This window comes from Mustelus asterias, chromosome 2 (genome assembly GCF_964213995.1).
Source record: "Mustelus asterias chromosome 2, sMusAst1.hap1.1, whole genome shotgun sequence".
Taxonomy (NCBI): Eukaryota; Metazoa; Chordata; class Chondrichthyes; order Carcharhiniformes; family Triakidae; genus Mustelus; species Mustelus asterias.
Genome location: NC_135802.1, coordinates 16,991,996 through 17,005,306, shown reverse-complemented (window position 1 = coordinate 17,005,306; position 13,311 = coordinate 16,991,996). Strand labels below are relative to the sequence as shown.

Here is a 13,311-nt window from a genome sequence, read left to right as displayed (position 1 = left end):
ACAAAATGAAGACTTCACTTCTGCTGCAGCTTCAGTCTTTTCCACACAGCCCTTTCTCTTTACGAAACTTCAAATGACCTTCCCCCAATCAAGTATTTTATTACAATCCTTTCCATTCCTTTAAGTTTTCTTATCTCCCCAGATTTCTCTACCAAAATGATCTTTTCACTTGTCAAAAGCACTTCTAAATGCTGTTTCTTTGGCCACTGAAAGCTCAATGCTTGACCACGTGCAGACTGTCAGCGAAGGAAACTTTGAATCAGCTGCTGGACAACAGATCCAGTCCCTGGAGCCTGCTGCCATCCAGACATTTCAATTCCAACTATGCTGGAGGGTGTCAACTTTTTCCTTTAGACTCATCTGACTTTTGCAATCTTGCTTAGGAGCCAGCTAGGGATTTGAAACCGCGGCAGCACTATATTTAGCTTCTGTAACATCCAATTATTCCAGATAGCAACCACTCTAAATCATGTACACACACACACACAAAGCATTCAATACACAGTATCATTTTATTTGAGTATTATAAACTACTTGAAAATTACAACTCCCAAGAAGCACGACTTCAAGAGCAGAGAGGGGCAATAATTCATTGGGTAAAGTAATAAATTAAACAGAAAAAAAAAGGGAAAGGGAGAAGACATCCTGACGAAGCACAGCCATTTAAATTCAGAAATGTACTTGGGGGCGGTCAGGATGGGAGGAACATTCAATCAGGCTGCAAAAATAAAAATCTGATCTTTTGAAGTTTGACAAATCACAATTGATTCAAGTTGTTGCATTCCCAATCTATCCGGTTAAAAGCATCTGATGAAGCAAAGTATTTGAAGGGGGTTCCGGAACAAACGTTGGCCTGGACAGCAGGCAGAAACTCCCCATTCTTCAAAGAGCGCCACAGGATGTTTTACGTTTGGTAGAGAAGGCCTTGGTTTGTCACATCTGAAAGGTGGCACCTCCTGAACATGTCAGCCTGGATTCTGTGCCCGAGGCAAAAGATGCCATCACTGACCCAAGGCCAAATATGGATGAATTCCCATGTCATGTGCCCAGTATTTAGTCAGAAATAAAAGGATAAGATCAGCTCAGCTCAAGTCAATCCATTACAGCACATTTTACTTTATAAAATAATCTGTCAGTGTTATTGCTGGAAAGAATTGGCTCTGTACACAAATTTTAAGACAAAATACATTTTTCAAAAATAGGATTGCGTATGCTTTCTATTTAAATCTGTACATTTTTATTGAAGTTAAAGATCATTCCTATTTTCACATCTTTAAACTCCCAGCTGCCCCTTTCAAAGTCAGTATCCAGTTAATTTTAAGCACCCATTAGGATTTTACCGTCAGCAGTTAAAGCTCACTAGTCAATCGAGTCCCAGGTATGTTATTTAGAAAATCAGTGAGAGGCACTCCTGACTTTGCTGGAGCAAATTGCTTTGGAGGTTAGCCCTGAAGCACAGGAGGTGAAGGGGGATTATGGTTAAAAAAAAAGTGCTGAAGACAAGAACAACATCATGATCCAAATACTGAGGAAAAAGCAAATACAAGCCACCAAACAAGTGTGCCTCATCAGGGGTAAGGTTGCTAAATCTCTGCTTCAATCTTGCTTTGCAGATCTCCAAAGTCATTCTCACTCGGATAAGGCTTCAGTTTGAGGTAGAACAGCTATTGCGAACACACCTGCATTTGTCTCCAACCTCAAATCTAATCCCTGGTCTAATTTTGAGAATAAAATTTTGAGCATCGATGCTTGAAACACCCCCTCTAGGTTTTCTAGGGTGTATTGCAATCAGACCCAACAATGACTGGTGCACAAAACCAGGTGTGGAATTGAGAGCCATGGATAACTGTGACCAGGAAGCTTCCAATACTGATTATATTCTCTGCAATTAGAAATGAGTATCGGGGCAAGCAAGTAAATGATATTGTCCACTGAACCTGACTGTCAAAAATCACAATTTAAGACTGTTGCACTAGTAGGTAAAAGCTTGGTGATGCAATCAAAGCATCTTCAAGGAGATATACTTGACAGAAATCTGTTTGACTGAGCTCATAAAACTCGAATCAGACAGGCTTTTCTTATGCTACTGAACTTTCCCCAACTAGAATTTGCAGTTCAGTAAACGTGAAACCAAAATCCAGAGAAGTCAAGTAATCAGCACCTCCTTGTCAAACACAAGTACCCAGCATTAGTAGCAGCCAAATTTGGATCTGCTGTTTACTGCAACACCAGCATCTATTTTGGTAATGAGGACACTGCTGGTAAACTAACTGTCTGCATTTACGGCAAAAGGTACCGGAGCAACACATTTTCATTGCTAACATTTGCACTAAAAGCTGATTTCATTTTTAAAGGATGCCATGGCTTCAGGTTTTTAAATTAAAAAAAATTGGCAATTAAATCATTAACAGAAAGTTTTTTTAAAAAGTTGGTGAACCATTAAAATATAAAAAGGCATATTTTCTAGACAGGTGCATGAGGCACAATTCAGTGACCGGGTTTTAACACCGACTCCTTCACTGCTCATAATTGGTGTGACCCTTGTAGCCAAGTCTTGTACTTGATAATGACCTCCCTCTCCTCCTCCAGGGTCATGTCAAGGTAGTCCTCTTCATGTTCCGGGATATCTGCCAAAACCTCTTCCACAATTTCACGTTCCCTTTGTTTTTCTTCCGAGGACTCTGGTGGCAGGCACAAAATAAAAAGCAATTTTTAAATTCTTGGCTGAAATTTAAGACACTTCAATTTAGCAATAGGTAAAAAATATAGTTCACACAATATTAATTAGCTGTTGGGCCTAAATACTAACAGCAGTCACTGCTAGATTTACATTTATGTAGACATTGGTCTTGGCTGTCACAGTCCCACATCAGGGTGGAAGGGACTCGAAGTCACCCACGATCAACATTCTACCAATAACCAGAAACTGAACAGAATCAGCTATATAAATACTGCTGTGGCTACAAGAGCAGTTCAGAGGCTGGGAATTCTGCAATGTCCTACACCTCCTGACTCCCCAAAGCCTGTAGTGTCCACCATCTACAAGGCACAAGTCAGGAGTGTGAAGGAATACTCTCCACTTGCCTGGATGAGTGCAGTTCCAACAACACTCAAGAAGCTCAACACTACACAAGACAATGCAGTTTGCTTGATTGGCACCGTATCCACTATGTTTAACATTCACTCCCTCCACCACTAGCACACAGCAGCAGCACTTATTACTATCCACAAGATGCACTGCAGCAACTCACCACGGCTCCTCCGGCAGCACCTTCCAAACGCACGACCTCTACCACCTAGAAGGACAAGGGCAACAGATACATGGGAACACCACCACCTGCAAGTTTCCCCCAAGTCACACACCATCCTGACTTTGAACATTGCTGTTCCTTCACAGTCACTGCATAAATACCCTGGAACTTGATCCCTAACAGCACTGTGGATGTACCTACATTATGTGGACTGCGGCAGTTCACCATCACTTGCTCAAGGGCAGTTAGGAATTGATAAATATTGGCCTTACCAGTTGACTTTCATATCGCAAGAGTGAACATAAAAAAAACTGGATAGCTAAACTTGGACTGAAAGAATGGAAGGATTCTCCCATGTCAAGTTCTGGCTAATAATCCACTTAATTTTATATAGATTTATACAGGATACATGTAAAATTAAGAGCAAACTGGTTTCCTCCAAATGTTGCATTTACTGTTTCAGAACAGTTGCTTCAGTCTGCATTTGTCAGTTGGCATTTTTCCAGAAAGGATCTGTGAAGAAAGTGAGCGTCCAATTTGATCTCCAGTGATTGGAGTCACAGTTAAGGCCCCACCATTAACCCTGGGCATATTATGCTGCTTACAGAAGCACAAGGTTCTGTTCAAAGAATGGATCCTCATACTATGGCCTTTCAGTGAAGTATTGGGCAGAAAGTCCGAATGGTAGTGTTACCAGATGAAACCATATATTTATCCAGGGGTAATAAATAGGAGGGAATATCTTTTCCACTCATCCATGCACACATTCCAAGAAACAGCAACACTAAGCACACAAGAAATAAAGTCACCAAGTAACAGGAATCACCCTTTCAAACAGGGAGGCGATGACTGCTAGCTGCAGAATTCTATATATGAAATTAATTTGTCATTTCTTAATCTGGTTCTTAGTCAGTGGAAAAAAATAGTAAAAAAATTCATAAATATGCACATGATCGTGCTGTACGAGCGTGGTGGAGTTCTTCGAAAATGTGACTAAACACATTGACGAAGGGAAAGCGGTAGATGTGGTTTATATGGATTTTAGCAAGGCGTTCGATAAGGTCCCCCATGCAAGGCTTCTAGAAAAAGTGAGAGGGCATGGGATCCAAGGGGCTGCTGCCCTGTGGATCCAGAACCTGCTTGCCGAAAGGAGGCAGAGTGCGCGTATAGATGGGTCTTTTTCTAAATGGAGGTCGGTCACCAGTGGTGTGCCCCAGGGATCTGTTCTGGGACCCTTGCTGTTTGTCATTTTCATAAATGACCTGGATGAGGAAGTGGAGGGATGGGATCGTAAGTTTGCCGATGACACGAAGGTTGGTGGGGTTGTGGATAGTCTGGAGGGATGTCAGAAGTTACAGAGGGACATAGATAGGATGCAAGACTGGGCAGAGAAGTGGCAGATGGACTTCAACCCAGATAAATGCGTAGTGGCCCATTTTGGCAGGTCAAATAGGATAAAGGAGTACTATATAAAGGGAAAGACTCTTAGTACTGTGGAGGATCAAAAGGACCTTGGGGTTCAGGTCCATAGGACTCTAAAATCGGCCCCGCAGGTGGAGGAGGTGGTTAAGGCGGCGTATGGTGTGCTGGTCTTTATCAATCGAGGGATTGAGTTTAGGAGTCTGGGGATAATGATGCAGCTTTATAAGACCCTCGTCGGACCCCACTTGGAGTACTGTGCTCAGTTCTGGTCGCCTCATTACAGGAAGGATGTGGAAAAGATTGAAAGGGTGCAAAGGAGATTTACAAGGATGTTGCCTGGATTGAGTGGCATGCCTTATGAGGATAGGCTGAGGGAGCTCGGTCTTTTCTCCTTGGAGAGACGAAGGATGAGAGGTGACCTGATAGAGGTATATAAGATGTTGAGAGGCATAGATCAGGTGGACTCTCAGAGGCTTTTTCCCCAAGGTGGAAATGGCTGCTACGAGAGGACACAGGTTTAAGGTGCTAGGGGATAGGTACAGGGGAAATGTTAGGGGGAAGTTTTTCACACAGAGGGTGGTGGGCGAGTGGAATTGGCTGTCGTCAATGCTGGTGGAGGCAAACTCAATAGGGTCTTTTAAGAGACTCCTGGATGAGTACATGGGACTTAATAGGATGGAGGGTTATAGGTAGGCCTAAAAGGTAGGGATATGTTCGACACAACTTGTGGGGCCGAAGGGCCTGTTTTGTGCTGTACTTTTCTATGTTTCTATGACGACAACCAGAGTGCTGTGGGGAAGAAATGTTGCACTGCTGTAGAGAACACAAGAATTAGGAGAATGTGCCATTCATCAAGACTTATCTGATTGTGGTCTCTACTCTACTTTCCTGTCTGCCCCCTATATAACCCTCAACACCCCTATTGATCAATGAACATATTCAATGATCAGCCTCCATTGCTCTCTTGTTGCCCATCGTTTAAAAAGATTTACCCTTCAGCTGCCGTGCATTACACTTGGCCTGGAGGAGATTCATAGAACATAGAACATAGAAAGCCACAGCACAAACAGGCCCTTCGGCCCACAAGTTGCGCTGATCATATCCCTACCTCTAGGCCTATCTATAGCCCTCAATCCCATTAAATCCCATGTACTCATCCAGAAGTCTCTTAAAAGACCCCAACGAGTTTGCCTCCACCACCACCGACGTCAGCCGATTCCACTCACCCACCACCCTCTGAGTGAAAAACTTACCCCTGACATCTCCTCTGTACCTACCCCCCCAGCACCTTAAACCTGTGTCCTCTCGTAGCAACCATTTCAGCCCTTGGAAATAGCCTCTGAGAGTCTACCCTATCCAGACCTATTCATGTTGACAACAGTTGCCCAAAGGGATTCTAAAATGTACCTGACCTTAAAATTCATCTCAGTTCTTTTCTTATTTGTTGCTATAGCAAGGTATAAAACACGAATAGGAGTTAGGAGCTTTTATTTGCCTCCATCACAGAGGAAACATTTTCCTCGCAACAGTCATTATACTACAGCATAAGATAGCGCTGTAATGTCAGCCTGGAAATATTCTAAAAGAAACAAGGAAGGAATAGGTTGGGAATGGTCACATATACCAAGTCAAAAACAGAGGCAACACCCTCTGTTTGGAAGAAGACACAGACTTAAAAAGGTGCTTTTTTCCCCCCTCACGCTTCACAATTCTCACTTTTTGCGCATTCAGACACAAGCATGGTATAGACTTGCAAATTAGTGTATTTAAATCACCTTCAATCTCCATATCCTCTGGTGAAGACGATGAGGGAGGCGAATTAAGTAGACTCGATGGAAGATAGCCACCGTGATCTATCAGCGCCTGAACAGCACGCTCAATGTTCCCATTAAATCTCCTGAGGGCAATTTCTGCAGCAGAGTGATCAAAGCCCAGAAACGCCACCTATAATTTTTGAAAAGGGGAAGAACATCCTTTAAACGTATTGATCTATAATTAAAATCATCACGGAAATCAGAAATTTTGATACATCAGAAACTCATTAAAAGTAGACTCTGATTATCAAGGTTCTCTAGCCTTGAATTTTAACACTGAAGTTACACTTATTTCATTACTAGCATAAACAGTAATATGGATCTCAGTAAACCAAAAAAAATGTCAAAAAATAAAAAGTCTGACACCAAGTTAAAAAACCCAACACCAAGTGATCATCCATGTGTAACGAAGAGGCACTGACATTTAAGTTTTTCCATTAAAAAAACTACAAGGAACTTGATTTAGAGAGCCAGTCCAATAGCGACTGGTAATAATGTCATGTCTGGGGTTCAGATCACAGCTTCATTTGGCTACAGAGGTTAAAGGCAGAGACTGCACGGTTCTTGGGTTGTTACTAAGAAAATGTTAAACAGATTAAAACTTAGTCTAACACCTGGGTACACAACTGACCCTCCCTTCACAACTGCCCCCCCTCCCCCCCACCCAACCCCTCTGCCACCTCACTCATCAACTACCGACCCATTCACAAAAACTTAGCTTACAGCAGGCAGTACAGTGAAGGGGGATTGCCCCATCTTCCCGAAGGACACACGCTCTGCCTTTCTTTGGAAGCCAGGCTTGGAAGAGCCCAGAAAAATGTCTATCAGCATCAAGTTGAGGGATCTATGAGTGAAGTGGCAATCTGATCATTGCAAGGAAGATCTGGGCCACCATTATATATAGGTTCATGCAGAGAACGATTGGGCGAGACATACATGGTAGTGGTTCACAGCCATAGAATTGTGCCTTAAAGGTGATTGAGAAGGGGAAAATAAACTGGAGGGAGCAGAGGAGGAACTCAGGATTTGGGAGCGTTGTTGATAGGCAAGCAAGGCTGTGAAATTTCAGAAAGCTTGTGCAAGTTATCCGTGACTGCGGAACAGCAACAATGCAGACCTGGTTAATAGTTTCTTCAGAGATTTCAACTCTGTTACTTGGCCCAGCTTCTTCATCGTCTAGGTGGGCTGGCTCAGGGCTGCGTTGAAGTATCTGAAAGAAAATTCAATGAGGCAAGTCATTATTACCTACAATAATGGAACCTATGAGTGATGAGCAAAGTTTAGTATATTTAAAATGGGTGGGTTCAAATAGAATTTAACACCCGACTGTTGAACAGAGATATTAAGTGCATAAGTCTGAAAAACAAAATCAGCATATTCAGAGGATGAGAACTTTGGTAGATTATCTCGATTAAACACGTCAGCAACTGAAGAGCCGCAGAGGTTGTCAAGATCAGATTTTCAGCTGAAAAATGCCATCGTGATAAGGCACTTAAAGACTTGGCTAGGAATAGCCACTCAGTAGAATTGTTAAAGGGTTGATTGGCATTTTTTCTGCTACTGTTAGAAATGATCATAGAAATCATACAGGAGGCCGTTCGGCCCATCGAGTCTGCACCGACCACAATCCCACCCAGGCCCTACCCCCACATATTTACCTGCTAATCCCGCTAACCTACGCATCTCAGGACTCTAAGGGGCAATTTTTAACCTGGCCAATCAACCTAACCCGCACATCTTTGGACTGTGGGAGGAAACCGGAGCACCCAGAGGAAACCCACACAAACACGAGGAGAATGTGCAAACTCCACACAGACAGTGACCCAAGCCGGGAATCGAACCCGGGATCCTGGAGCTGTGAAGCAGCAGTGCTAACCACTGTGCTACCGTGCCGCCCATTAAAGGACTCTCTGAACTCCTAACAGCAATCAGTAGATTGGGAGTAAACACTGCCGCCTCACAGTGCCAGGGACCCAGTTTCGATTCCATCCTCGGGTCACTGTCTATGTGGATTTTGCATGTTCTGCGTGGGTTTCCTCTGGGTGATCCTGTTTCCTCCCACAGTCCAAAGATGTTCAGGTTAGGTGAATTAACCATGAAAAATTCCCCTTTAGTGTCCCAAGATTTGTGAATCAGATGGCTTAGCCATGGTAGATATGTGGGGTTACAGGGAGAGAGCCTGTCAGAGAGTCGGTGCAGACTTGATGGCCCAAATGGCCTCTTCTGCACTGTAGGGATTCTATGATAAGTTGAAGATTACTTTGAACACCACTTAAAAAGGTAATGTTCATCTATTACAGTTCACTTGCTGTTAGAGTTTTGAATAAGACTTACGAGTCATGCTGGGAGATTCTAACATTTATTTTGTAAATTCTCTGAGGACTTCAGCTAAAAAGAGCAAGTAATGCTCTAACTCTTATCTAATAGGAGTCACCAAGAGAAAGGAAATGTTTAGTCCATCAGCATCCAGCTCAGGGCCCCTTTTGATCTGCAGCAAGAATGGGAGGAGGCCTTTAAAGGTAAAGTAAAGTATAGTTTATTTATTAGTTACAAGTAAGGCTTACATTAACAGTGCAGTGAAGTTACTATGAAATTCCCCTGGTCACCACACTCCGGCACCTGTTCGGATCAATGCACCTAACCAGCACGTCTTTCAGAGTGTGGGGGGAAACCAGAGCACCTGGAGGAAACCCACGCTGACATGGGGAGAACATACAAACTCCACACAGACAGTGACCCAAGCCAGGAATCGAACCTGGGTCCCTGGTGCAGTAATGCAGCAGTGCTAACCACTGTGCCACCATGCTGCCCATAAAAGGCAGGCAGAGCAGCACCTACAGGCAAGAAGGACAGTAGGTGGATCCCAGCCCACTCACACTGTTCCTCCTCCCCACCCTTGATGGACTCCATTAGCATTGTGCACCCCTGCTCCTCAGTCAGGGCTAGGGTGGGCAAGGGCAATGCAAAACCTAAATTATAAGAAGTCTGTAACTGAAAGAAAACTGCAAATAACGTTTTTTGTAGCTCAAGTCAGATCAAGTCAGACAGTGACCCAAGCCGGGAATCGAACCAGGATTCCTGGCACTGCAAGGCAGCAGCTCGAACCACTGTGCCACCACTACAATGGTCAGTTTTCTAGGGGTATTTCTTCACCAGTTTTAACTGGAACCTCCATTAGTCAGCAGTAAAATGCGGTGCAACTTATTTCATCTTATAGACTCAAACTCAGCACGGTGGCAGTGGTTAGCACTGCTGCCTCACAACGCCAGGGACTCGGATTCAATTCCCAGCTTGGGTCACTGTCAGTGTGGAGTTTGCATGTTCTCCCTGTGTCTGCGTGGGTTTCCTCCGGGTGCTCTGGTTTCCTCCGACAGTCCGAAAGACGTGCTGGTTAGGTGCATTGGCCATGCCAAATTCCCCCTCAGTGCACCCAAACAGGTGACAAGTGTGGTGACTAGGGGATTTTCACAGTAACTTCATTGCAGTGTTAATGTAAGCCTACTTGTGACACTAATAAATAAACTAAAAAAAACTCCCAATAACTTTTGAAGACACTAGACAATTCTGAGCAGTGAAAGTGACTGACCTCTATGGCACGATCCAAGTTATTATTCGCTGATCTAAATGCCTTGGCAGCAGCTTTTTCCGAATAGCCCATCGCCACCAAGGAATTCACAGCTTCTTGTTTTTTCCTTTTCCTCTCTGCTTTCTCTTTTCTCCGTATTTCAGCTTTCTCCTGCAGAATACAGCACAGAAAATAAGTCAGTTAAAGTCTGGATAACTTCAATTGGAAGAGTTCGAAGAGGCAAATTAAAAATCTTGGCTCATTTATAAAAATGAAGAAACTAAATTTGGAAAAACACCAAGCCTCTTGTCTCTCTCTGTTAAAGAGAACAAAGAACAGTACAGCACAGGAAACAGGCTCTTCAGCCCTCCAAGCCTGTGCCGCTCCTTGGTCCAACTAGACCAATCGTTTGTATCCCTCCATTCCCAGGCTGCTCATGTGACTATCCAGGTAAGTCTTAAACGTAAGTCTTAAAGAGATGCCTATGGCCTCTTGTGGACCAAGGCTAATGAAGGAAGAAAGATGGGATTCATCAAGTAAAGGCTGGTCATTCAAATCAGTAATCAGGCTTCTTCTGCCCTTATTGCCACATCCACAGTCCTAATCCAGAGATGGGGAGTAGCATTGGGAGAACATAATTCCTAGTTTTCAAATAAACAAAGTTAAGCAAACATCTGTAGGGGAACCTCCATCATCCGTCACAACGTGGGAAAATTGTCATTCTCCATCAAGACACTACAAACTTCAGTGGTGGTCAGTTTTGTTAAATGGTCAGGTCAAGAGCAAAAATGAGGAAAAAACCCACAATAAAAAACCCAGGTCAGTCCTTTTTAGTCAGTCTTTTGACAGGAAGGTGAAAAGAGTCTAGTTTAGTATATTGTAAAAATCTGTATAAGCCTCAAGTGCTTCAGAGTTAGACAGACCAAAATTGTCTTTCAGTCCGTAAGAAAATCCAGTGTGGTTTACTGCATTGCCTCATTTACAAAGAGGGAATTGAAGTTAAGATTGGAACATATTTTCTAGAAAACAAACTGCTCCATTAGCTGCAAAATGAGCCTGAAATCTGCCCCAGAGTGGAGGTGGCGTTACCCTGCCTTTTCGGCCCTATCAGGGCCACCACCACCCTGAAATAATGGAACTCAATGAGAGCATTGTTTACAGGAATGGCCAGCATCAGTGAACCAGAGGAGATCCCTCAAGGCAGATTCAATATGAGGTGACAACAGGTTACATTACTAGAAATACTTAAATATAAATTACCTCTCGTCTCTGGTAGATATGTGATGCAGCAAAGTCAATATCATCGTTACATGCTCGCAAACCTAACCTTGCCTCCTGGGCTGTGAATCCAAGACTCATGAGTTGCACCACCTTTTTATCATCCACAGAAAGCTTTCCCAATAACATTTCTGCCTAAATCAAATAAACAGGAGAGAAATCGTGATGAAATTTAATGCAGAGAAGTGCGAACTGATACAAAAAAAAAGAATGATGTGGAGATGCTGGCATTGGACCGAGGGGGGCACAGTAAGTAGTCTCACAACACCAGGTTGAAGTCCAACAGGTTCATTTAGTAGCACGAGCTTTCGGTGCACTACTCCATGAAGTGGCTCATCTGATGGAGTAGCAGTCCAAAAGCTTGTGCTACCAAATAAACCTGTTGGATGTTAACCTGGTGTTGAAAAAAATTAAGAAAAAAAGAGGAGAGTCAATGTACAATAGAGGGTACAATTCAAAACTGAGTGTGGGGACAGAGACCTGGAGTATAGGTGCACAGTGAAAGGGCAGCCAGAGAAAGCAATTAAAAAGGCAAATGAGATTCTGGGCTCGATAAGTACAAAAGATTCATCATAATTTCCTTGCTTTATGAATCACTGGTTTGGCCTCAACTGGAGTATTGTGTCCAATTCTGATTGACCACACTTTAGGAAGGATGTGAAGGCTTTAAGAAAGGGTGCAGAAATGATTTACACAAATGATTCTGAGAAACTGGACAGACAGGAGCAAGCGGAGACTGTTCTGCGCCGGGAAGAACAAGTAGAGAGGATATTTCGTAGAATGATGCAAAATTGTGAAGGGTCTAGATAGAGATTCACATTGGTGGAGGGGTCAAGGACTGGGGGGATGCAGATTTAAAGGGAAGGAGGTTCAATTATGATTTTCGAAGAATTGGATGAACAAAGAAAATGTTTGTAGGACCATGAAGAACAAGGGACAGGGACTAACTGAATTCCTCTGGCAGAAAGCTGGCACAGACAACAGGTTAAATGGTTTCCTTCTGTGCTGCCACCATTTTCTATGATTTGATTTCTACGAATCGTAGCAATATTTTCCCACACATTTCACTTCACACATTACTGGAATCCAAAATTCCAAAAAAATTGTGTTTGAAATAAAAAAGAGTAATAAAAGGTAATGCATTTTACTGCCAAATGAAATAAACCTTACTGCAGAACCAAATGGAACTAAAAGTGATATTGAAAAAAACTACAAACAGAAATCAAGATAAAAGCCTGCACCTCATTGAGATGATTTTTAGTCTGATCCAGCTTTCCTTTATGGTACAATACCACTCCCTGAAGAAGCTTGAGTCGCAAGTAAAGCACCTGCTCATTGGCAGTGTTACCCTATGAAATGCAAAATGAGTAATGAAAAAAAACAAAACATATAGGTGCATAAATCAACATCAAAAGCACTCAGCTCTGGCCATCGCTTGGAAATACTGCCAAAGTCACCAGGCTGGCAGTGATTGCATGCATTAAAGCTCATTTAAAGGGTCAAGTGACATGACAAAAGTAAACCATATCGTTTGTAACAGTTAAGTCAAAATTGGGGAAATTATTGCTGCTCTCAGCTGTGCATTTACATTGCAAATTTACGGTCGATTTGTAATTTTGTAGAAAATCTGTATTTTACCTAAACAAAGCAAAGTTATCCAACAAGTTTAAGAACATGAAATAACAAACCTTCAGGTTGTAGAGTCGCTCCAGGTTCTCTCCGTAGCAATTATTCAGTCGCGTTTGGGCGCGTTTTAATCTCCCTTCTGCGTCACGAAGGCAGTCAAGCTGCTCCAGCTGAAGATAACACCAAACTACTTCCAGTTGTAGGACAGCATGATTATCTACGATGTTCAGGAGCTCAGACCCACATTTTCTAGGACCATAAACTATATATCAATACATCATTTAAATCACAAAAGATTTATAGTTGACAGTTTGAGATTTATGCAAATTGTGCACACAAGACAGACACTAAACTA

The 13,311-nt window shown here is 42.8% G+C and overlaps 1 protein-coding gene across 4 annotated transcripts in view; it reads right to left on the bottom strand.

Annotated features, from left to right (window-relative positions):
• Positions 1-493: 493 nt before the first annotated feature.
• nub1 (negative regulator of ubiquitin-like proteins 1) overlaps positions 494-13,311 on the bottom strand; it is a 33,475-nt gene continuing 20,657 nt past the window's right edge. For 2 of the 4 annotated variants that reach the window (XM_078231838.1, XM_078231839.1), the window contains exons 9-16: positions 13,019-13,205; positions 12,572-12,679; positions 11,313-11,465; positions 10,074-10,223; positions 7,605-7,697; positions 6,449-6,617; positions 3,252-3,296; positions 494-2,681 (exon numbers count right to left, since the gene is read on the bottom strand). In XM_078231838.1, the coding sequence (XP_078087964.1) occupies positions 2,524-2,681; positions 3,252-3,296; positions 6,449-6,617; positions 7,605-7,697; positions 10,074-10,223; positions 11,313-11,465; positions 12,572-12,679; positions 13,019-13,205 (1,063 nt within the window). In that variant the 3' untranslated portion in view covers positions 494-2,523. The remainder of the gene's footprint in view (positions 2,682-3,251; positions 3,297-6,448; positions 6,618-7,604; positions 7,698-10,073; positions 10,224-11,312; positions 11,466-12,571; positions 12,680-13,018; positions 13,206-13,311) is intronic. The other 2 variants (XM_078231840.1, XM_078231841.1) reach the window with 1 other exon arrangement.